At 32.0% G+C, this 25,707-nt stretch overlaps 1 protein-coding gene across 6 annotated transcripts in view; it reads right to left on the bottom strand.

Moving 5' to 3' along the window:
• Positions 1–11,063: 11,063 nt before the first annotated feature.
• The window catches only part of LOC141448535 (uncharacterized), a 261,469-nt gene continuing 246,825 nt past the window's right edge, over positions 11,064–25,707 (bottom strand). For 2 of the 6 annotated variants that reach the window (XM_074116936.1, XM_074116935.1), the window contains exons 6-8: positions 21,552–21,708; positions 16,836–17,309; positions 11,064–13,607 (exon numbers count right to left, since the gene is read on the bottom strand). In XM_074116936.1, the coding sequence (XP_073973037.1) occupies positions 13,545–13,607; positions 16,836–17,309; positions 21,552–21,708 (694 nt within the window). In that variant the 3' untranslated portion in view covers positions 11,064–13,544. The remainder of the gene's footprint in view (positions 13,608–16,835; positions 17,310–21,551; positions 21,709–25,707) is intronic. The other 4 variants (XM_074116932.1, XM_074116934.1, XM_074116930.1 and 1 more) reach the window with 4 other exon arrangements.

Here is a 25,707-nt window from a genome sequence, read left to right as displayed (position 1 = left end):
TTTACACAGATAAAAACAGAAAAACAGATGAATATAGTTAAAAAAAAAAACCTATTGAATTGTAAAAGTCATATCAGTCAGTTTAGAGAATAAATAATCTAATTTGTATTATTTAACCACTAATATGGAACTTCCTAGACCTAGTTCCTAGTTCGTGAACTTATTGTGTAGTTGTGAAATGATAGAAAAAGTATTCGTGAAATAGAGTAGATAGACTTATAAATTAAAAAAATAAATAAATAAATAATAATACGGAAGTATGACTAGTAGGTCACGCAATGCACCAAAACTTAATTCCGATCATAAGCGGGAAATTCTGAAGACTGTTCGACAAGAACCCAACACAAGTGCTCAAAAAAATATTAAGGTACAATTTAATTGAAAGTTAAAAAAAAAAGGGTTGGATGGAACGTTTGTCTTCCAACAAGAAAACGACTCGAAACATACCGCACTAAAAACTTAGGAATGGTTTTTACATTATACAACCCGGCGCCTAAACACCTTTCCACAATCGCCAGACCTTAACCCAATCGAACATTTGTCGGATGAAATCAGTCGCCAAACAAATAAAAGAGAAATAAGAAACTGTGTTTAATTAAAAAACGCTATTTTAGAAGACTGGGAAAAAATACAAACGTTGACGACTACAAAATTAGTAGGATCGATGAAAGCTCGCCTGTTGGAAGTGATTAGAAACAAAGAAGGTCCTACAAGTTTTTAAAATTTATAATACTTGTACAATGTGAAGGAATATGTAATTTATTATGTTCATGGTGTTCACAGACTTTTTTTGCATTTGTGTGTGGTGTTGTTTTGTTTAACGTTTCATTATGGTATTCCTATTGTCAAAGATTTTATATAAAATAAAAAACCCTGGTTTCTCTCTAGCGAATAGTATAATTTCATTTGAGCGAGAAAAAAAAGAAGTTCCTACCAAGATAAAAGTAATAAACTTTACAGACTACTTTGACCCAGTGTAAACCAAGAATAATAATTTTGAACTCATAGTCGATTAAAAAAAAAAAAAGATCAAAGAATTCATCAAAAAGGTTTAGAAATCAATTTAAATACTTTTTGTAGTGTTCAAAAAATTAAAGAATTAACCAAAACTGAACGAAGCAAGATGAAGCAATAATATTTGTATAGTATTTAAGTGACATGCTGTTTTCATGCAAGAATAATAAAAATATCATTAAATAATTGATAATAAAGTCTTACCTTGTTTAAAGAATATCCAAGTTCATCAGCATCTCAATAGATCACCAGTCCAACAGCACTTGTCACTTTTTAAAATAATTCACAATAATATTTACACTAAAACTGTATATCACGCACTAAGTATAACTTAAATTCAATTTATAAAATCGAACTTCACTTTGCCACGCACTAATATTCACTTAAAAAATCACGTTAATAAAGAGACACCACGAACGTGTTAAAGATGGCCGACGGTAACTGGCCAGGCTGATCAGCTGGTAAGTGAAGGTTATCTAAGCAGCTGATTCCAGCTGTTTTTTTTAATTTATTTATTTTCATACATATGGTAATCTACCACAATAAAATGTAATTAATAAATTAAAATTTTATTATTCTTACATACAAAAGTTAGGTCTTCTAAAAAAGATCGTATGATTTGAATAATGTAATTAATAGCATATAAGTCTACCTAATTTTGTATAGCAGTCCAATATACCAAAATTGTCAAATATATCAGCTAAATCAAGAAATATAGCTGCTGAGTACTTACTGTTATCTACTTTATGCACGATATATTCAGTTATTTGTTCAACTTATTGACAAATACTTTGACCTGAACCCAAATTAGTGAGATGGTATTTTCTGAGTCAGTCAAGTTATGTAATAGATGTTACCAGAAAAATTAGTTGAACCGTAATCACCTAAATTACAGTGTCCACCGTGCAGTACTGTAATACTTGATGGAGGATTTAATAATTTAAAAAGAAAACTTATTTTAAAAATAAAATTTCACTAACATTTGTACAATTATCTTCAGGTAATACCAGCAACAGGAGTAGTGTCAATTCACATCCAGAAATCAATGCTGTGCAAAGTGTTGCAATGAAAGAGATAGTTGTTATCAACACGAGCACCTCTACCTAAAACCAGCAGCCTGAAATAATGTCACATTTACTTATGTAATTCAAATTACTAATGATTATTCTTAAATTTTGTTAACTTCTTAAACTGTAGAATGTATTATAATCATTTAATCTAAAATAAAAATATTTATTTCCTAAGAACTTAATCAGCTCTGTTTTCTTCTCCTTTCCCTTAATTTACAGTAACCTGTAATTAAAATCCCAACATTGGGTATGTTTTTATATCAGCTGATTCTCAATTATCGATGTTAAATAAATAAATGCATTAACCATATTAAATATACAATAATTGAATCTTTATAATTTAATAATTGAATCAGCTAAATTAAAAACATTCAAGCATATTGGACATAGATAAAGAGTTACGTGTACAATTAACAGGATGCAGGGAGACACTACATAGTACCCAATAATAAAATCTAGTTAGGATATCCTGACGAGTTATACATTTATTTAAGGTAGAAACTATAGCGTAGGTAAGAAAAGTTCAGAGAATATAGAAACAACACTGCTAATGAACAAAAAGTAAGAAATGTTCCAAGGTGTCAAACCACAGGAACACCTGAAACAACTTCATTACTGCAATAACTATATACACTGGGCCAAAAAAGTCTGTGAACACTAACCTAAATTTTATTACTTTTATTATTATCTTAGTAGAAACTTCTTTTATTTTCAAATGAAATATACTATTCGATAGAGAGAAACCAGAGTTTTCTGTTTTATATTCAATCTTTTATTTTTGTTCTACAGGAATATCACAATTAAATGTTTAATAAAACAACACCACAAACGAATGCAAGAAAAGTCTGTGAACAGCTGTATAAATGTGTAAAAACATTAAGATAACAAACAGAAAAACGATTGAATAAAGTTTCAAAGTTCTCTATTGTATTGTAGAAACCACAACAGTCAGTCTAGTGAATAAATTATCTAATTAGTACATATTTGCCCGCTAATATGGAAGTTCCTAGAGCGATTCGTGAACTTATTGTGAGATTGCGAAATGAAAGAAAAAGGATTCGAGAAATTGGGAAGATAGTTCAAAAAAAACCTTCAACGGTGCATAATATAATTAAAAAGTACGAAAAGTACGGAAATGTGATTAGTAGGCCACGCAGTGGACGGCCACCAAAACTTAATTCCTTTCATAAACGGCAAATTCTGAAGTCTGTTCGAGAAGAACCCAGGACAAGCGCTCAAAAAATCAGTCAAGAATTATCAAGTGGTTATGTGTAAGCGTAACACCACAGACAATTAGAAATAAATTACATGAATACGATTATTGCGGTCGAGTCCCAAGGAAAAAACCTTTTATCAATAAAATAAATCGTACGCGCCGATTGAATTTCGAGGAAGAATATGTTTCTAAGCCTTCTAGTTTCTGGGAAACCGTAATCTTTTCAGATGAGTCGAAATTCAATGTTTGTGGGTCTGATGGACGACAAAAAGGGTGGCAAAAAAAAAAGTAGCTATGAAAATGAAAAATATAAAGCCAACTTTTAAGCACTGGGGAGGCAACATTCTGGTGTGGGGGTGCATGAGTGCTAAAGGTGAGGGCAAGTTAGATCTAATTAATGGTAAGATGGACCAATATGTGTATGTGGATATATTAAGTCGCAATTTAAGAAAAAGTTCAAAAAAATTAGGGTTTGGGAGGGAACGTTTGTCTTCCAACAAGACAATGACCCGAAACATACCGCACTAAAAACTCGGGAACGCCTTTTATATAATACACCCCGGCGCCTACACACCCTTCCACAATCGCCAGACCTAAACCCAATTGAACATTTGTCGGATGAAATCAGCCGCCAAATAAATAAAAGAGAAATAAGAAACCGTGAACAATTAAAAAACGCTATTTTAGAAGAATGGGATAAAATTCCAACGTTGACAACCACAAAATTAGTAGGATCGATGAAAGCTCGCTTGTTGGAAGTGATTAGGAACAAAGGAAGTCCTACAAGTTTTTAAAATTTATAATACACGTACAATGTGTAAGAATGACTTATTATCTGCCAAGTGTTCACAGACTTTTTTGGCCCAGTGTAAGTATTTACTTTTAAAATCGTTATATTCATTAGGCAATCGAAAATTCAGTTTAAAAGGTTTCTATTACGTACATCTATAATGGCTTATGAACTAGTAAGTTGACTTAATGAAATGCATTAGTGATGTCGATAAGATAAACATCAACACGACAGTCGATGTTTAATCGTAATCAAGCAATAAAGTAAGTAATTTTCAAACAACACGATAATAATAGTTGATCGACCTGGAATGGAACCTCACTGCTCAGAAAACACTCTGAAGTTTTAAATAAAGTGCGGAATTTCAAGCTGGGTCTCTGCTTCCTAAAATTTTGGTACACAAATAAGTTGATAAACTTTCCACTAATCAGGAAAAAAATACATAATTTAAAGATTGATGAATTCCTTATTACTACTTAACTATTCTAATTCCGTAATTCTAAAAGACCTATTCCGTTATTCGCAAAGACTGTTTAAATTAGAAGATAGTTAAAAAAAAAAAATCTTAACAGAACATAATTAACAAGTGCGAAAAATTCGGAAGTGTGACTAGTAGGACACGCAGTGCACATCCACCAAAACTTAATTCCGTTCATAAACGGGAAATTCTGAAGACTGTTCGACAAGAACCCAACAAAAGTGCTCAAAAAAATATTAAGATACAATTTAAGTGAAAGTTAAAAAAAATAGGGTTGGATGGAACGTTTGCGTTCCAACAAGAAAACGACCCGAAACACCGAACTAAAAACATAAGAACGGCTTTTAGGTGATACAACCCGACGCCTCAACACCTTAACTCAATCGAATTAGCACCTAGACGATGCTGGCTGTATGGCGAAAGCCAATGACAAAATAAACACCCTCCCCCCCAACTCAACGAACATTTAAACAGTAGCCAAATAAATAAAAGAGAACTAAGAAACTGTGAACAATTAAAAAACGCTATTTTAGAAGAATGGGTTAAAATTCCAACGTTGACGACTACAAAATTAGTAGGATCGATGAAAGCTCGCCTGTTGGAAGTGATTAGAAACAAAGAAGGTCGTACAAGTTTTTAAAATTTATAATATATGTACAATGTGAAGGAATATGTAATTTATTATGTTCATGGTGTTCACAGACTTTTTTTGCATTTGTGTGTGGTGTTGTTTTGTTTATTTTTTCATTATGGTATTCCTACTGGCAAAAAAAAGATTTTATATAAAATAAAAACCCTGGTTTCTCTCTAGCGAATAGTATAATTTCATTTGAGCGAGAAAAAAAAGAAGTTTCTACCAAGATAAAAGTAATAAAATTTACAGACTACTTTGACCCAGTGTAAACCAAGAATACTAATTTTGAACTCATAGTCGATTAAAAAAAAAAAAAAAAAATCAAAGAATTCATCAAAAAGGTTTAGAAATCAATTTAAATATTTTTTGTAGTGTTCAAAAAATTAAAGAATTAACCAAAACTGAACGAAGCAAGATGAAGCAATAATATTTGTATAGTATTTAAGTGACATGCTGTTTTCATGCAAGAATAATAAAAATATCATTAAATAATTGATAATAAAGTCTTACCTTGTTTAAAGAATATCCAAGTTCATCAGCATCTCAATAGATCACCAGTCCAACAGCACTTGTCACTTTTTAAAATAATTCACAATACTATTTACACTAAAACTGTATATCACGCACTAAGTATAACTTAAATTCAATTTATAAAATCGAACTTCACTTTGCCACGCACTAATATTCACTTAAAAAATCACGTTAATAAAGAGACACCACGAACGTGTTAAAGATGGCCGACGGTAACTGGCCAGGCTGATCAGCTGGTAAGTGAAGGTTATCTAAGCAGCTGATTCCAGCTGTTTTTTTTTTTATTTATTTATTTTCATACATATGGTAATCTACCACAATAAAATGTAATTAATAAATTAAAATTTTATTATTCTTACATACAAAAGTTAGGTTTTCTAAAAAAGATCGTATGATTTGAATAATGTAATTAATAGCATATAAGTCTACCTAATTTTGTATAGCAGTCCAATATGCTAAAATTATCAATTATATCAGCTAAATCAAGAAATATAGCTGCTGTGTACTTACTGTTATCTACTTTATGCACGATATATTCAGTTATTTGTTCAACTTATTGACAAATACTTTGACCTGAACCCAAATTAGTGAGATGGTATTTTCTGAGTCAGTCAAGTTATGTAATAGATGTTAGCAGAAAAATTAGTTGAACCGTAATCACCTAAATTACAGTGTCCACCGTGCAGTACTGTAATACTTGATGGAGGGGGGGCAGGGCGCAAACGAAGCAGCGCAGGTTGACTCTATTCATACATACGTATGAAAGGGATGGGCCGGGAGTGAGGAAGAGCACTAGCAGAGCCCAAAGAGGGAGGTCAGATCGAAAGCGGCGGAAGAGCGAGGGAGGTAGCTAGAGGAGAGGGGGAAAAGCGGAGTAAGGAAGGTATAGGGGGCCAATGAGAAAGGGGGGGCCAGTTAAGTGGCAAGCGTAGCGGGGAACAAAGGCACGGGCACAGGAAAAGCGTAGAGAAAAGGGAAAGCAAGGATCCGGAAGTGGGTACGGAGACAGAGTCTCTGAAGCAGAGCGGGGTGTTTTCAGATGTAAATTAGCTGGGGGCACTTCTCTGATGTTCGCTGGATGCGGGAAGCTAACTACCAACAGCGTAGCGACAGCGGAATCGAAAGGCAGCAGTTGCGTAGTAACCACAGCGTGGGCGTCGAATGCACAAACGAAGCAGCGCAGGTTGTCTCTATTACAGCAGAGAGCAGACTGACTCGCTTCTAGTTGCCCAGCTAGTAGGCCGAGCGAGCTAAGGCGGAGAGCCCCGACTCTCGTACAAGCGCCCAGCTCGGCGAGGGGTATCACACACACACATCCACCCAGGCACTCCCCGGTGTTGCCAGATCTATTCTCGTTTACGACCGATTATCCCGCCCGCCCTGAAGACTTGGCTTCAGCGGTTACTGCGTGGGGAGGGGGCAGAGCTTGACCAACGGTCGCCGACTGACCCCCGTAGCGTTGCGCACGTCGGCCACACGACCGACTCCGTCTTGACGCGGTTGCACCGCGGTGATTCGTCCGAGAGGCCATTGGCGTGGAGGGTGGTGCTCCTGGTTGATGAGGACGAGTAGTCCCGGGGGGATCTCAGTGGCGGGGAGTAACCATTTGGAGCGTTGTTGAAGCGTATGGAGATACTCCAACCGCCAGCGCTTCCAGAAGTCCTGCTGAATCCGGTCAATGAGAGCCCAGCGCGACAAGCGATTCATCCAATGAATCAGGTGATCAGGTGAACACATGTACTGAACATATGATATGCTACGCCGCCATCTTGCCCAACTGTGTTAAAAGGGCGTGGCAGGGTGGGGAAAACCTTTGTCGTGAACACATCGCTCTGCCCCCCTCCATCACGTATTACAGTACTGCACAGTGGCCACTTTTAAAACTAATGCCAACTTCATACTTTATCTTTTCTCCTATTAAATAAACAATAAACACAACTGTTTTAAAAATATTTCTACTTGCAAATATTCATTTGCGTACACGTACAGAAAGGTTACGGTCAGGTTACACTCAATTATTTATAACTTCACATTTTTTAGCAATTCTTTATTATAATAAAAGATAAAATACTAATTTTATGTAAACTCTTAATTCTTAATAGAAGGTAAAGTACTTACTGTATGTTAACTCTTATTCTTAATAGAAGGTAAAGTACTTATTGTATGTAAACTCTTATTGTTAATAGAAGGTAAAGTACTTATTGTATGTAAACTCTTAATTCTTAATAGAAGGTATAGTACTTATTGTATGTAAACTCTTATTGTTAATAGAAGGTAAAGTACTTATTGTATGTAAACTCTTAATTCTTAATAGAAGGTAAAGTACTTACTGTATGTTAACTCTTATTGTTAATAGAAAGTAAAATTTTAATTTTATTTAAAAATAAAATATGTGTGCAAATAAATATTTTTCTCTACAAAAATAAAGTTTTTTATTTATTCTCCTAATTTGATGAAGGTTTATGAGTTTATGTTGCAATATTTATATCGTATAAAATAATAGATAACATTACCTTGAAAACAATCCTAAAAAAAGAGAGATTTCGTAGACGTCTTCATTCTCCAGAGTAGACTTAATGAGGATCTGCTGATATTTTCGGTTGCTGGATGTGAAGCAGAGCCAACAGAGGTAATCATTTCCTAAACAGTCCTACACAAGTAGAGATTCCCTAGACGTCTTCATTCTCCAGAGTAGACTTAATGAGGATCTGCTAATATTTTCGGTTGCTGGATGTGAAGCAGAGCCCACAGAGATAATCATTTCCTAAACAGTCCTACACAAGTAGAGATTTCCTCCATCCATTTGCGTACATGTAGAGGAAGGTTACGGTCACGTTATACTAAATTTCTTTATTACTTCATACTTTTTAGTAATTCTTATTCTTAATAGAAGGTAAAATACTAATTTTATGTAAACTAACTAACCAGTTTATTGGTTTAAGTTAAAATTTTCCTTGTATTTTTTTTTTTACTTTTAAATTATCTTATTAAGCATGAAATTAGGTACTTTTGCAGAACTTGTACCTTTTCATATATTTTGTGATTCATACACTTGATTAAAAGAAATATTGAATGCATTTACGAAGTAAATATTGACAACTTGAAGACTGCAAGTAAAAGTGGTATTAATTACTCTATTGTCAAATCATTAGGTATTTACTACCTAACAATTTAATAATGGAATGTTCACTCACGTAGAAATATAGGCCATCATTTCGTTTGAGAGAACTCAAAACGTAGATCTTCGGTTACAGAAGACGTTAGGTTGTGTCTTGGACTCGAAGAATTAAAAACTATTAGACCGACAAAAAATGGTTTTGTGATTAGAAAATAATACAGAATAACATGCACATTTAATTTCAAATTAATAAAAAAAAAAAAGGAAAGATTTTAATTATATGAACAAAAATGTTAGTATATGATCGTTACTTTGAACGTATTAAATAATAGATAAGACCTGTAAAACAATTCCACAAATGGAGTGTAGATAGATTCCCTTGTTTAGTTTATTATCGGAAATGGGGTGTGGATGCCAATCAACACATTTACAGTAGTGCTGCTGGAAGTATAGAGTGACCTTATAATAACAATTTCATGTGAAAGCTGAGTTTAAAGGGCTGCAAGTTGACAAGAGTTCGAAATAGCCGAAGGATGGAAGCACTGGATAAAAGGAAAAAATACTACATTAAACCTTCAGTCCCAGAATAACTTTAGTTGATAATTCGATTTTAATTTACATTATTGTAGTCCTATTACAAACGTAGGATTTTTCTGTTAAACTAAACCTTTCTTCAAGACAAACCATATCAAATATATTCACGTCTCATCAAATTTTGCCATGTTATTAAAACGAATACACAATTATAAAATGTAGTTGTATTGCAATTTTGAATCTAATCCAATTAGTTGTATATTTTATTTTAAGTTTGCTGACAATAAAGCGAAAACTCATTAATTCATAAAAGTCTTCATTTATTTACCTATTTTTTAGTAATCTTATAGTTTTAAATTATGTTTGTATAAAAAAAATAAATTAAAAAATATTAAAAGTGATTAAAATGCCAAAATAGAAAAAACAAAATTCAATAGAAAAATAGAATTAAAAAATAAATTAAAAATAGTTTTAACAATGGTCAGTAGATAACAGCACTTACTGGAAAAGTAATAAATAGTACTTTTTAAAAGCGCCACTAGGTAGCAGCACTTATTGGACTTCTATATATAGAACAAAATAAATATTTTTCGTCAGTATCATCAAGGTAATAGAGGGGAGAGGATTCTCTGTCAGTCTCTAAAAATAGTAGTTCTAAAAAGCGTCACCAGAGGGCAACACTAACTGGACTTTCAAATATAAAACTGTAATAAAGTTTCTTCAGTATCATCTGAGACATCAAGGGAGGAGGATACGTCGGTCTCTCCAAATATGTCTAAAATATTTAAATATAAATATGTTATAATCAAAAAATGATCATCTAGAAGATGGAGGAGACCACAACTGCTCGGTGTAGTCGAACTCTCCAAATATCTCAAACTTATTTGAAAATATGAGAAATGTTTTGTTAAAGAAAAGTAAATATAATGTGTTAATACAATCTCCTAAAATGTATCAAAGTTACATTTTTTAGGTTGGTTTTACAAGTTAAGGGTTATAATTTGAAAGTTTGATAAGAAGTACTAAAAGAATAACCAGGTTGGTACCGAGAAGAAGGTACAGAAATCTAAACTATAGCAAAGTTAAATTTCATGTTGGTTAAGTAGGGTTATGATTTCAAAGTTTTGGTAGGAATTTATAATAACCAGGTTGGTACAGAAAACGACAAAATCTTAAACGCCCCACCCTCCACACCCTGCGAACATAACTTAGCTATATACAAGCCAAGTCAAAATGGCCACTATCGAAGGAACTTTCATTTATTGCTTTTTTTTCAGCAAATACAAATTAAAATAGCTTCTTTTTAATAAAAATCTATTAATAATAACATAATACCACCTAATTATAAATGTTTCTAATTAAAAAAAAGTTTATGATGTAAATTAATTAAAAAAAACAATGAATTACAAAACAGTACTAGATTAGTTTGTGATTAGCTACCAGATAGCAGCACCTGTTCTAGAAAAAAGTATTTTTTAGCTTGTACAGCTTTTATTTTTAAATTAAAATAAATCCGTTACCTACTATTTTTTTCACAAAATTAATAAAAATATCAAATATAGGTAAAATAATAGACAAATGTTCAAAATTTAAGTTTATTTAAGTCTTTCTTTATTGTATTATTATAAATTACGCATTTTTTTTTTTTAAACAAAATTTGCAACTTTCTAGCATTAATCTTACAATTAGATTAAATTAGGGTGGCCTCAAGGCCTGCGCCACAGCGACCTCCATGGATCTATTGTGGCTCAAAAAAAAATCTTAAAATTAACTAAATAATGAAATTAAATGCATACATTTTTAAAAATAATTGATTCATAATTGTAATTATTTGTTTTTTATAGAGAGAATAATATATTTTTTCTATCAACATGTAAGTCTCTCGTATTACATATCAAGCTATACTTCTCTCTGTTGAACTTTTTAATATTAACTCTAACATCCCTGTATAATTAAACAGAAGTACAGCTTAAAGGTGTCACGCTGACAGGTGCCTCAGATAAAATTTCAGACGATCAATGACAGCTTCTTTTCTAAACTACAATTTTTTGTTTATCAATAAAATCGAATTAAATTTTTATTTAAAATTACTTTATTTTATTGTCAATTAGGTTTATTAGTCCAAATAATAAAATTTTTAAATTCCTCAAATATTCTAGTTTTTTTTTCAACTTCAACCTTTCTTGCATGAAAGTGGAAAATATAACTTATTCCAATTCAAAGCGGAAGATTAATCATCATAAAAGAGGTCTTAGTTTATGATGTATAGTCAGAACGTACTAAATAGATAAGATTACCTTACGAACATTTCCACACCATGTAGATTTCCTTGATTTCATCATTTTCCTAAATAAGAATGGATGAGAACTACCAGTTAGAGAAATTGTTGCATGGTTTATTGATTTTGGCGATGTTAGTTCGTATTTAGCATAGTTTTAACGTTGTTGGTATTGTAACTGTTATTTGTGTTCGAATGGTGTTGAGCTCTCGCTTGCATTATGCTTAATTGGTGCAAGAGGTGTGCTATTCAATCTGTTTGTCAGGTGGCAGAGGCAGAGGACGGCTAGTTTATATTGAGTTTAAACTGTTTTATATAATTTTGTCAGTGGACATGGGCTTTCTTTGAATTGAATATTTCGTATTCTAATTTGTTTCCTTTTCTAGTAACTGGAATAGTCAAGAAGTTAAAAGACTTGTCATCCTTGGGTATTCATCTAATAGTTCATTAAAAAAATTAATTAAAAAACACGTACCTCCCTCACAGTCTGCAGGTGTAGGGTGAGAAGGAAACATAATGTAGACTGTATTCCAACGCGGAGAACATGAGTTTGAATTCAACTGCTTGACTTACGATTTTCTCCTCTTCCTAGAAGGTTCTTACAGCTCACCATCCTGAGGCCGGCAGTGCATTGAAAAAAGCTCCGGGCGTCAATAACCCCATTATAATACGTTTTTGCAACCGAATTTTCCCTTAATACATCTTTAAAAACTTGCATTTTATAGTAAATGTTATTTCGCATAAAAACCACATTCAACGTAACACTGAAGACTGCGATTGCTGCAAAAGAGTATTATTTTTGGCAAAGTGCATTTAGGATAAGTGCAAGTCTGTATACTAAGATGTGTGTCATGTGTGAGTCGTATTCAATAAATGTGGAGACATATTTATTAGTCCAAGTTTGAATGTAACGATGTACAAGGAGTTATGTGAATCAATGAAACCGAATCCATCTATCCAACACCCCCTTTAATAGATTTTAGGTCTAAACCACCACGAACCCTTTTTTTTTTTTTTTTTTTATAGTTATAATCACATATCGTTTCTTATCATTCTTTATATCATCATTTTAACCGGGCTTTATGTTTATTTTTCTTTCATAACATTTTTTAATTTTTGAATTTGTTTAACCGATATCCTACAAAACTTTATTTTTCTTGTTTTATATCATAACTTACCTTGCATTCTGTCGTAAAACTTATATTATAATTAAAGTTTTTTTTTGTGGTAATATTAAACAAAAATACACTTCCATTTTTAACTACTTTGTTTTAGTTTTTTCAATTTTTATTTTATTTTTTTGATTTATTAAATGAGGACACAAAAGTCAAAACAAAAACTAAAAATGAAATAAAGGATAAACAAAAACAAACAAAAAAACTAAAATACAGAATAATAATAAAAAGTTATTTACAAACACAATTTATTAATATAGTTATTATCATTATTTTCTATTAATAATCAATTTAAGAGATAGTATTAAACAAGACTAAACAAATTTTTAAAGAAGATTCATTTATAAAAGCAATTAATTATTTTTTGTGCAAATATTTTGTGAATTTGAGTTATTAATTAATTTATTTTTTAATTATTCACATTCAGAAATGTATTAGTTTTTTTTTATCTTAATCACGTAATTTTTGTATAAAAACACAGAAAAAAAAACAAATTCTATGTGGCTGTCAACTTGTTTCTTTTTTTTTTTAATAATTTATTTATATGTAAATAAAGATTTTAAAGGCAAAAGTAAAAATATTTACAAGTTCACCTATTTTTTTTTTTTTTAAAGTTCCTTATACAAATAATTTTTTTTTAAAACTGAAGTCCAAAAAGGGAATTTAAAAAAAACAACAACTAATAAAGTGGAATATCAATTTTTGCCTAACAAAGATTTGGTAAATCTTGCAAGGTATATTTTGGCACCTCTCTCCTTTCACGGCTGCGCTGAAACATGGAATTTTTTATTGATAAAAAAACTGAAATCATTCAATTACATTAAAATCAATTTAAACAGAAAAAAACTACAAAGAGAGAGAAAACTCTAAAAAAATTTGGGGAAAAATGAGAGAAAAATATATTTAAAAAAAGAAAACCTAAAAATTCTTCCTAATAAAGAGTATTTACACTTTTATATACAATTTAAAGTTTAGAAGATTGAATTGATAGCTTTTGATTGTTTACTTTTAAAATAGCAAACAAATATAACCACTAATAAGTTATTTAATAGTACTGAATAAAATTAACAGCAAATGTCAATAAGAAAAATGCAGAGAGAGAAGAGGATTGATTGGTTTTTACCGGGTTCTGAATTAGTAAAGTTTTATCCAAATAAAACTGTCTGAAGGATACGTTGAATGAAAAATACATATAATCTGTGATGTACCTAAAAAACGAATTCTCAAAACAGTTTCCCAAAAGGGAAATTTCTGCCAGAGAAAAATTTTTTCGAACAAGTTTAAATAAGTAAGTTACAAATAAATCGAAAAATACACCACGAGATTATATGGTAGTATTTTTGGAAATTCGATTAGGCCTGCAGAGCTGGATAATAATATCGCGATTTTATCCGTCATAACAATTATACTGCATTTTTAAACACATTCTTAATTTCGAAAATTCATCCATAATCGATTAATCGAGTGTAGTGAATGATGAAAACTTAAAAAGTGCAATTCTTTACACTAAATTGATTAATTAAAACCCTGATAAAATCCGAAATCGGTCAGAAATATGCTACGACGAACAAAATCAGCGATGGTAGTAGAATTTCGCCCAAGTTGGGCCACCAAAAAAAAACCCTGAAACAAGGGACCATTCTTGTAAAAGTGCTGAACCCTTAAAATCTAAGAGAGATAATGCTTGTCAATTTCATTCCATACAATAATGAATCATGTATATATTTAAAATGAACTTAATATAAAAAGAGATGCATATACCATGCTAACTTTACGGAAAACGTGGGTAAAAAAAAAGAAGAGTTAATTGAATATCTGGATAGATATTGTTAATAGAAGCTATTTTTTTCCACTTAATAAACATTTTCTCTTAAATGTTGAAATGGAAAATGACAATGAAAAATGATGTTCCTATTATTGTTTTAGTATTATTATTATTATTATTAATAATTCCTTATTAAATATACATTAATCAGTATACTATTATACTACACCATGTGGTATTAAAAACATAAAAGCGTATTATGGCCATAGTTTATTTCTTTTTAAATAAAAACCCTTAGGGAATCCCATCTCATGCTACCTGAAGCTATCCCACACAGTTCATATACAAAATGAATGATTAGTTTAGGAAAATAGAAAATTAAATGAATGTAGACCTACAATTATTATTAATAATGATTTTTTCTTTAAAAAAAAAGAAGGTTTTTACAGCAGTAATGCTCCATTTTTTGGTTCGTTTTAGTCAAAATATTCTGATACTTTATTTCGGTGGGAGTGAAAAAATAAATAACTTTATATATATTTTTTTCAAACCTTAGATTTTCTTTCAATCAAGACATACCTATGCTATCTTTGACGGAATTCAGATAAAAGAAACGTCAAAAAATACTACATACACATGCACATCAAGAAATACTGAGAGTTCCTTGGAATTTAAGGTGCGATCGGATGATAGAAAGTCGTAAAATTCTCAGGGGAACTGAATGAACCAACACTACCTCTGCAGATAAATGAACGTACTAAAATTGCGGATCTAACCACTATATTCCTATAGCAAAGAATAAATAAATAGTGAATAAATCGTTACTGAATACGGTGGCTATGTACATGTTTCTGAATATAAATGCAAGATCAACTGATGCAATATTCTTAATTTGCTATTGTTCTTTAAGCAAATGAATTACAAAATTAAACTAAATGCAAAGCCACTGAGAATACATTTATAGGATGCAGGCCATCGAATGATGGATGGTGATACGGGAATCTGCAAAGTTAAATCCAACCACCAAATATTTTTCCACAAACTGAAGAACAGGTTGTTGTGTCTAAGGAAACCTTTAGCAATCGCCTCTATATCGAAGAAGTAAAAATAAACAGATGAAGAGTGTCAAATGAGTTAGCACCTCAACAAGACGCCAGACGAATAGCTCTATATGTCCAACTTCTGTTTAAATTAAATCGCTTGTACAAACGAATAAGGAAAAGTCACAATAAAGTGGGTATACTGCCGAAGTTTATGTTGAGACAGGTGGCCAATGGTTGATACGCAGTCAAACTGTTTTATTGTTAGTGGAAAGAGTAGCTTGAAAATAGAAGGCAATGTGTTTCATGAAGTTATTTGAAGAATTAAAAATGACGAGTTCATTCAATGAATTCTTTCTTATACTGAAAAGAAAGCTTAGACAATGCCAGCCATAATCGACTTAGGTCATGATGATCCGTTACACACCCGATCTGGAATCAAATATGTTGATGAAATTGTGCTTCTTACAAGTTACCCCCTATTTGCACAGTTTTAACTGTAGAAGATAATGATTTTTGTTCATCATTCATTAAGTCAGATCCGGCAAAAAAAGATTAACCTTCTGTTACTGTTACTTGATGGATCACTAACAGCAAATGCTCTCCTAATCGATGCTTCGTCTAAAAGTAAGAGAATAATTTTAAACATTTTGTAAGATTTGAAAAACAAATTTTCCATTGTATCAGAATATTTCAATAAATTATAAGTCGAGAAATTTCTATTGAGAAACGAGCGACAGATAGCAAATTCACCATACATAAAGCCCCTATTAATACCCTTGGGAAATTCATATTTCCACATTCTTTTATTTATTTTCTAGAAATATTCTTATTATTTTTACTTGAATAGGAACTCAGTATTTATATATATTTTTTTAAATTTATTTCTTTGCATTGGTTTGCATCTTTGTGAATTTTTTGAGATTCACTGTGCTTTAAAGAATTTAAGTAATACAATTTTTTTAGAATGTGAAAAATATGAGGTTTTCTTGTTTAAAAACAAGAGTGATGTTCCCTCAGCAACGTAAAAATAAAGGGTTACAAAAGGTATTAGTGTAGTAGTAAAAAAAGATGGACGGCGGAGCAGTAATAATGGTTAGATACAGCCAGAATCCTACAATGAACAAATTAATAATGATTATTGCCCCCAGGAGAATCAGTTGCAACATGCTGGTCAAGTCTTGTGTCAGACCCAGAGAACTCGTAACGGTTGCGCGTAGCCTGCGTCTACTGGTGTTGAACTCCACCGTCGGTGCCTGGTCTGGTGTTCAGGCGAGACAAGCGGCAATCCCAGTTCATGATGAGACCCGCCGCTTCCAATAGTACCGTTGCTACAATTACTGCTTCCAGCTGCTGTGGCGGTCGCGCTCATGTTGTTGCTGCCACCTCCACTGCTACCATTGTTAGTGTTGCCAATTCCATTATTACCAATGGTATGATTGGTAGTCACTTCATGAAATGAACTCATCGACGAAAAACCAGATTCATCTTCTGTCGAACCAGACACTGATGGCTGTGGGGTTATAAGGCCCGTACCATTGCTAGTACTACCCGAAGGTGTTACCCCACTGGCACTACTAGTAGATCCTGTACTACTTTTCGCATCACTTTCAGCCGTTTCACAGCCGCTCACTCCAGGAACTACAAGTGAGCTGCAGCTACCCATCTGTAGGCACAAAATCAAACGAATTACATTAAAAAAACAAATAGTGAAATTCTTTAAAATAACTAATAAATTAAGATATGGTACACCTTTCAATGGATGGTCGGAAAATTTAAATTTAATCTCTACAACACAATTTTTAAGATAATTATTTAGATTAAAGTAAATTCATGTTCAGCCTTGTCCTTCCCATTATTCATTTTTCCACAAAACAAATCTCATATTTATCTCAGATGATATAAATATCTGATATTTATAAGCTTTCGATTAGTAGATCGTTAGTTGTCTTCTAATATCAAATACCAAAATTTTTAAGATTTAGTAAGAATAAATTTTATGATCTTACACAATATCAGTGGGTCCTCGAGTCCTTTTTTAAGCAGAAAATCAATAAAATAAGAAAAATGTTAATTTAGGTTTCTTAAAATTTAATAAAAATAGTTTATATCTACTAGATATCTCTAGGATTATATCATTAGAATATATTGTGCATGAAACTTTGTCCCACCTCGCAATCAATTTGGAAACTGGGAAAGTTTCATAAATGCATTAAAAATAATGCCTTGCTCATTATTCGCTAACCTGCAGTTAAGCCAAACTTATGTTGGAGGAACAAGGCATCACATTAATAAATATTATATATATATATATATATATTTTACAGGGGCGCACCCAGAATTTTTTCCGGCATAGTTTGAGAAGTTATTCTTATTTTCATTTTTAAACTGTTCTTTCATTTACGTCACAACACAACGCTTTTTTTTTAGATTGTGGTTGTTTCTGAGAATAAGTTTACAAAAACAATTTAAGCTACATAATTTTTCTAAGTTATAAGGAAACCATAATTACGATCATTAAAAATTAAGTATTTACTTTAAATAATTACTGTCGCCTACAGCTCAAAAGAAAGGAAGTCGGGGTGAACTTGCACTGTCCAGGGTGGGTCTGTAAGTCTAGGAAAAATCGCTTTTCAATCAGATCTGGTTGCAATACCTTTGTGCTGATGAGATGATAAGTCTACTATCAAAGTCTCCGAAGTTAATTCAAGTAATGTGAGGCTGCTCAGATGGACATACGAGGGTCGTTTGAAAAGTCCGTGCAAAGTCAGAGAGATAGCACTACTGGCGCGTATCAAGGTTATGTTTAGTTATTAGCATCTCTTGGAAGAACACACACCAAGTTCCAGCCAAATGGGTCTATTTCTTTGTGTTTGGCATTCGTTTGAATCGAGGAAGTCGAGTGATTTTCAAAAAATGGACGAAAAAGAATTTCGTGTGTTGATTAAACACTACTTTATGAAAGGTAAAACGCCTCAGGAGACTAAAGAGAAGCTTGATAAACATTAACTCGAAGGTGACTCTGACACCTTCGATTAGAACAGTTTATAAGTGGTTTCAAAATTTTCGGAGTGGCCATATGGGCACAAGTGACGCTGAACGTTCTGGACGCCCTGTTGAGGTTACTATTCCAGAAATCATTGATAAAATCCATGATATGGTGATGGATGACAGAAGAGTGAAGGTGCGTGAGATTGCTAGTGCTGTGGGCATCTCGAATGAACGGGTACATAATATTTTGCATCAACATTTGGACATGACAAAGCTATCCGCAAGATGGGTGCCGCGATTGCTCACGCTTGACCAAAAACGAAATCGTGTGAAGTGTTGCAAGGACGGTTTGCAGCTGTTCCAGAAGAATCCGCAGGGCTTTGAGCGTCGTTTCGTCACTGTGGATGAAACATAGATACATCACTACACTCCTGAGACCAAAGAACAATCTAAACAATGGGTTACCAAGGGGGAATATGCGCCAAAAAAGGCGAAGACCGTTCCTTCGGCCGGAAAGATTATGGCGACTGTCTTTTGGGATTCGCAAGGAATAATCCTCAATACACCTCAGCAGTTGTGGTCGCAAAATTAATGGAAATAGGGTTCCAACTCGTTTCACATCCCCCCTATTCTCCAGACTTGGCTCCCTCGGACTACTATTTGTTGCCCAATATGAAGAAATGGCTGGCGGGAAAAAGATTTTATTCAAACGAGGAGGTGATTGCAGAAACGAATGGCTATTTTTCAGACTTGGACAAATCCTATTATTTGGAAGGGATCAACAAACTAGAGCAGCGTTGGACGAAGTATATAAGCCTAAAAGGAGACTATGTTGAAAAATAAAAAAGGTTTACCCCAAAAAATTAAGTAGTTTTTATTTTTGCACGGACTTTTCAAACGACCCTCGTATGTGTAGGTGGTACATATTGTTTATCGAACATACAGAACATTCAATAATGAGAAGGTTCTGGGCCGAAAACCCTCCTTACCAAATATCCTTAAAGGACCTAAGCCATTTATGGCGAAGGAAGTACCGCACTAGTGCAGCCAACAAAGCGTTTGAAAATATTGGTAATAGGAAGTAAAATAAATCAGAACGGAGGCGAAACATTTCATTATTAGCTAATCGAGGAGTCATTGCAGACCGTATAAATACATGCATTGCATGGTCCTGTAAATCTATAGGCTAGGTTTGACAGAAAGAAGAAGTTAAGATACTGAAGATAGTGACTACTTCCTTCAGTGTAAGAGTTTGGTACAAATAACTCATACCTTCAAGCTTTACCCAGGATTTCCTCACACTTATCTTAGAACTGCTCCATCCTCAACAAAACCCAGTGTCGCGGAGGAATAAGGCTTTTGGCCACTCTCCATGAAAACCTAATCTAACGTACAATTTTTAGTTAAAAACATATATTTAGAATACAGACAACAGATGAATTCATGTTCCTATAAATAGATGTAAGCCGCAGAGACGTAGGCTTTCTGGTACCCCTTTGTAGTATCTAACATAAGACTTTTAGTCTTATCTCAGAGCTGGAATTTCCTAAATAATCTATTTATTCAACATTTATTTTTCTTATAGCACACGGCTGGAAAACTTGTTCTTTCACATATTTTCGAAAGGTGGGCTGACCCCCAAAAACCCCCCTGGGTGCGCCTATGTGTATATATAAAGTCTAGAATAACCATTGATTAATTTGTAACAATATTATTATAGTAAATTTTTTTCTTTGTTCTTAGAGAGAGGCTATTTTCTTTTTGAATTTGTTGAATACTGCTCTAAGGGTCAAAAGCTGATAAACGTAATTAACAATACAGGGCTATAACCTAATTACAACAGGACTGAAATTCCTTGATACCAACGGGATAACCCTAAAATAATGCAACAGGCAGAAAGATTATTGCCAAACACAGTTATAATTGTTTATTTTTTAGCATAATTCAAATTGTTTCCTTTTCTGTTACGTAAACTAAGAGCAGAATTCAGGAGAACAATTTCTCTTAGAAAGCGATTCGATTAATAAAAAACACTGCAAACTCCAGACTTTAAATAAGAATTTAAATAGAATGATAAAAAAAATATATTAACTCATTCAAATTAATAATTTGCTAACTAAAGCAATGATAAAAATGTCTTAAAATGGAAACAGCAGCTATTTTGCTGACATGGTTCACGATTTGTAGTATTTTTTATAGATAAGTTAAAGCTTACCCCATTGAAAATTAATTGATAATAAAATAAAATGGTTGGCGAATCATAATTCTTATTATAACTTTAAAAACCTCAACACAAATTTTTGTTGTTACACTTAAAGCTGCATTTTTAATTGCATACTTTGCCTAAAAATCTTATTATTATTAATTGAAAATTTACCCATCAAGCGCTGCGGTAATAAATATTTTACGCGAAGGAATAAAAACCATTAAATCACTCTCCATATAATTTTTTTGTTGAAATCAATCTCCCTATATTATCCGCTTTCCAGATATTTGGAATTTTCGTGGATCTTATTATTAATACAAAGATCATATTAAATGGTAAAATATCTACCTGTCATTGAATGGCTTTGAATTTGTAATATTTCTGAGTGAAACACTATGATTAATATCAACAATGTACTCTATATAGTCTTAGAATAGTATTTCGAACTAATTATTTATTACTTACGTAATAATCTTGATTTTACTGCTTTTTAAGCGTGATCTTTATCGTAATCTTACTTCAGATTTGCAGTGAACTCACAAATTCGAAACGTTTCCGAAAGTGCAATATACACTACAGAATAAATGGAGTGAGTTTTTGTTGTTTTATTCCTTCACGAATTATTTATTCTTTAATTTATTAAACTAATATCGAATAATAACAAATACAAAATTATTAATAAAAAAAGTAAATAAAACTAAATTCACTGACAGAAGTACTATCTCTACGATGTGCTTGTTCTGATACTCTGGCTAAATCAGGTTCTCTTGTGCCTAACAGGGATTGTATGGTGCGTAAAAGTCTAAAAGCATCTTGGGAAAGCCTTTCTGGTGAGATTTCTTCAACCATGGTCCTACTTCCTCGCCTGCTGGCAAATACATCAACAGTTAAAGTTCAAGGAAAATGTACACCACCTAAAATCTAGTTTAAAATCAGATATAAATAAATAAAATAAAATTCTGCATTAAATAAAGTACTAGAATAAAAGATGATAAAATTATAATAAATCTCAGAAGAAAATTCGCCAAACTGTTAATAAGCAAGACAAAACATTACATAAAGCCCCGAAAATTGCGATTAAACTTACAAATTTTTATCAAAAAATAAATAAATGTTGAAAAATAAAAAGCTTAACAATAAATGAAGCAGTAAACTGTTTTTTTCTAAAAAAGAAGAAAAGCTATTACATAATAATTATTTCCATCGCTAGACAAAATATTCTAAGAAAGTTGGAGTTTCTTATCATTATCATCAGTTTATATTTCAAAACTGTTGATTCAAACTAATTCAAGCGGAACTTTTCTTGATTACTTTTTACATGATTTTGAAATTGTTGACTTGTTTTTTTTTCCAGAACACTGCGCGCAGTAGAGATGGAAAAATCAAGAAAGTTTGAACGACATACATCAAGCTAAGAGAAATATTGGGTAATGTTAGGGTAATCTTGTGAACAATTCAGAGGTTTGAATCTGTAGAGAGTACAGATTTTATTTTAATTATTAATTTTTTTGAGAAGCGTCCTACCAAGTTTGAAGAACTTATAAATAATATGTTTAGGAAGAAAGATTTCATCAGAAGCCAATATAATGGTTAGGGAAATTATTCCATCTTTGGTCAGCCATCTTCCTTCCCTTCTGTGGTTTCGGTTTTTATCGATGTTCACATACCACAGATAAAATGAAAGGTATTGAAAAATCTAAGTGAAGTATTGTCACCTGCATGGTCTCTAGTCTCTGATTGTTGCACTATATTATATTCCCCGTCTGCAAATTGAGATTTTTGTATCTTGACAACCTCAGAATATGCAGAATAGTTAGAAGATAATTGATGAGAATTTGTGATAACTTTTGTCTCATCAAATAAAATTAAATAACTGATCACTTTTACTAGTTACTTTTAATTAAATTATCATTAAAATTATTTGAGCTATATAAGCTCGCTGAAGATATAGATGATCGTTTTTTTTTTAAACATGTGGGAGAGGATGAAGAAAGAATAGACTTGAACATCTCACAACCGTATTCTGGTCTATTAATGTCAGAAAATAATATAAGTTAGCATGACAAACTTAAATTAGCCAGCCAATCGAGGCACCGCTGCTGATAAGCACACTGAGTCTTTTAAAGACCTATCAGTGAAGGAGGCGCAAACATATTTGCCTATGGATAAGGTATTTTAAACTGGAGAATTAAAAAGTACATTAAATAACAGATTTTCGGCATTGGTAATCTAAAAATTATTAAACCGGGCATTGAAAAAGTTACGTTTTCTAGTTGGAGGCAAAGCAAGGCTAAAGGTTAATATTTTTTTAAAAAATGTAAAATTCTGTTAGTTTAAATTAAACTCGAAAATTAAATATGATCGTCAAAATAAGGCAAAGATCTAATTTAATTATTAAAAGTGGTTAATAATTGAATAATATGCAATATAATCCTTTTGTAAAAGTTTTACTCAATGAATTTTCTAAGAAAATCTATTTTAGTCAGTTATTCCTCCATAAAGACTGAATAACATACGCAATCAAAAAATTCACTGAATAAAAACAAGCATGTCTCAGTTTTTTTTTTTTTAAATAGTTCCAAAACATGCAAAAATTTTGTTACATATATAAAAATAAAAGTTATTAAATTTGCTCGTTCTAGTCATGTAATGTATTCAAATATATCTGGTTTTAAGAGGTTCGCCGATTAAACATTATAAAGTAATTCGTAAACCTACTTGTTTAAAAAAAATGTATTCTATACAGTTCAATGCACTCATTTAAGTTAGATAATTTCCATATGACGAATGTTACAAACAAAAAGAGAGAGAGAGAGAACAAAATAATTGCATTGCGATAACTACAGACTCACTTGCATACAATGAGTTCAAAAAGAAAAAAAAAATTCTACTAAGGCGGATAATTTTCTATCTGCCGCAGACTTGAAAGAGATATTAAAACCGAACAAGAACAAAAAAAAATGAACATTTCAGGAAGTTATTATTGTAAAAAAACTGAAATTCATTACACCGTAATTAAAATTATAACAAAGACTAATAGTTCATTGAAGAAGATCAATGGACTACGTCCCAATAAACTCTCTCAGTTTATTTTAAAGAGCTAGTAGATTTGGACGGAATTAACGAAATAATTTACAAGGCAACATGTTTAGTTACAGAGCTAGATTTTTAATGCATAATGCGAAACTATAGCTGCAGTTTTTAGTTTGGTTTCACTTATTTTAAGGAAATTACAAATAAATATTAATATTAAAAGTTTCTTTGCATGGAATTATTTTTATTAAAGGGATCTGTTATATTCAAATAACAGTGCACTGGTCTCAACGCATATATATATATATATATCTATATATATATATATATATATATATATATATACAGGGTGTCCCAAGGTATATGGATAACGACTTAACGACTTTTTCTTGGAAACTAAGATAGCTAGAAAAAAACTAAAAAATACGTGTTCCCTTAGTTTTTTGTTAGAAATCCAAATTTAATTTGTAAATTTTTTTCGGTGCTTCCAGAAGCGAGATACAGGCACCAACTTCATTTTTTCAAATGGGAAGGTGTGGTTTTTATTTTAGAAGTAGGTTCCTCTATTTTTTTAAGAAAAATTTACTCGAACGGTTTTTTTCTGTGAGCGATATTTTAGAAGTTATGAATGAAAACATGATTCTTATAAGAAATTTCAAAATGATAATATTATAACGGTTTTTTGATTGAATAAGAAGAAAAGTACTATTTTATTATAAATTTTACTCCTCATTAATATTACAGATCATGCTCGAACTGGCCTCCACCATTAGAGATGCATAGACATGCTCTTTCCTGCCAATTGCCCCTTACTGCCAAAGAAATAGATTCGGCTTTAACCGAGTTACAGGCATCTATTATTCTCTGCTTTAGTTCATCTACAGAAGCAATCCCGGCTTGATTTAGATTTAGAAATGCTTTTAGGTAAGCAGAAATAAGGAAAGATAGAAAAAAGTTACGAATAATCACCTTGTTTTTCAGGTATCCCCAAAGGAAATAGTCCATAGGCGACAAATCCGGTGAGAGAGGTGGCCACTGAATCGCCCCCCGTGTCGATATAACATGCCCATCAAATTGCCTATCGAGATATCTCTTTACATGCCTGATGGTGTTATCTCGACACGGGGGCGATTCAGTGGCCACATCGTTCACCGGATTTGACTAATAGATGCCTGTAACTCGGTTAAATTCGAATCAATTTCTTTGGCAGTAAGGGACAATTGGCAGGAAAGTGCATGTCTATGCATCTCTAATGGTGGAGGCCATTTCGAGCATGATCTGTAATATTAATGAGGAGTAAAATTTATAATAAAATAGTACTTTTCTTCTTATTCAATCAAAAAACCGTTATAATATTATCATTTTGACATTTCTTATAAGAATCATGTTTTCATTCATAACTTGTAAAATATCGCTCACAGAAAAAAAACCGTTCAAGTAAATTTTTCTTTAAAAAAATAGAGGAATCTATTTCTGAAATAAAAACCGCACCTTCCCATTTGAAAAAATGAAGTTGGTGCCTGTATCTCGCTTCTGGAAGCACCGAAAAAAATTTACAAATTAAATTTGGATTCCTAACAAAAAACTAAGGGAACACGTATTTTTTAGTTTTTTTCTAGCTATCTTAGTTTCCGAGAAAAAGTCGTTATCCATATAGCTTGGGACACCCTGTATATATATATATATATTTTTTTTTAAATGAAACCCACCAACAGAAGTGGATTAGGCAACTTTTTAAAGATCTGGATATCCTTACATAAAACAAGAACATTCACTGATAGAATACATGATGAACATACATGAGCTGTAGACGAATTCACTAATTTGAGTTTAG

The sequence above is a fragment of the Rhodnius prolixus genome, unplaced genomic scaffold (assembly GCF_049639745.1).
Source record: "Rhodnius prolixus isolate KJV_2025 unplaced genomic scaffold, Rpr scaffold_2, whole genome shotgun sequence".
NCBI lineage: Eukaryota > Metazoa > Arthropoda > Insecta > Hemiptera > Reduviidae > Rhodnius > Rhodnius prolixus.
This window is presented reverse-complemented; position numbering and strand designations above follow the sequence as displayed.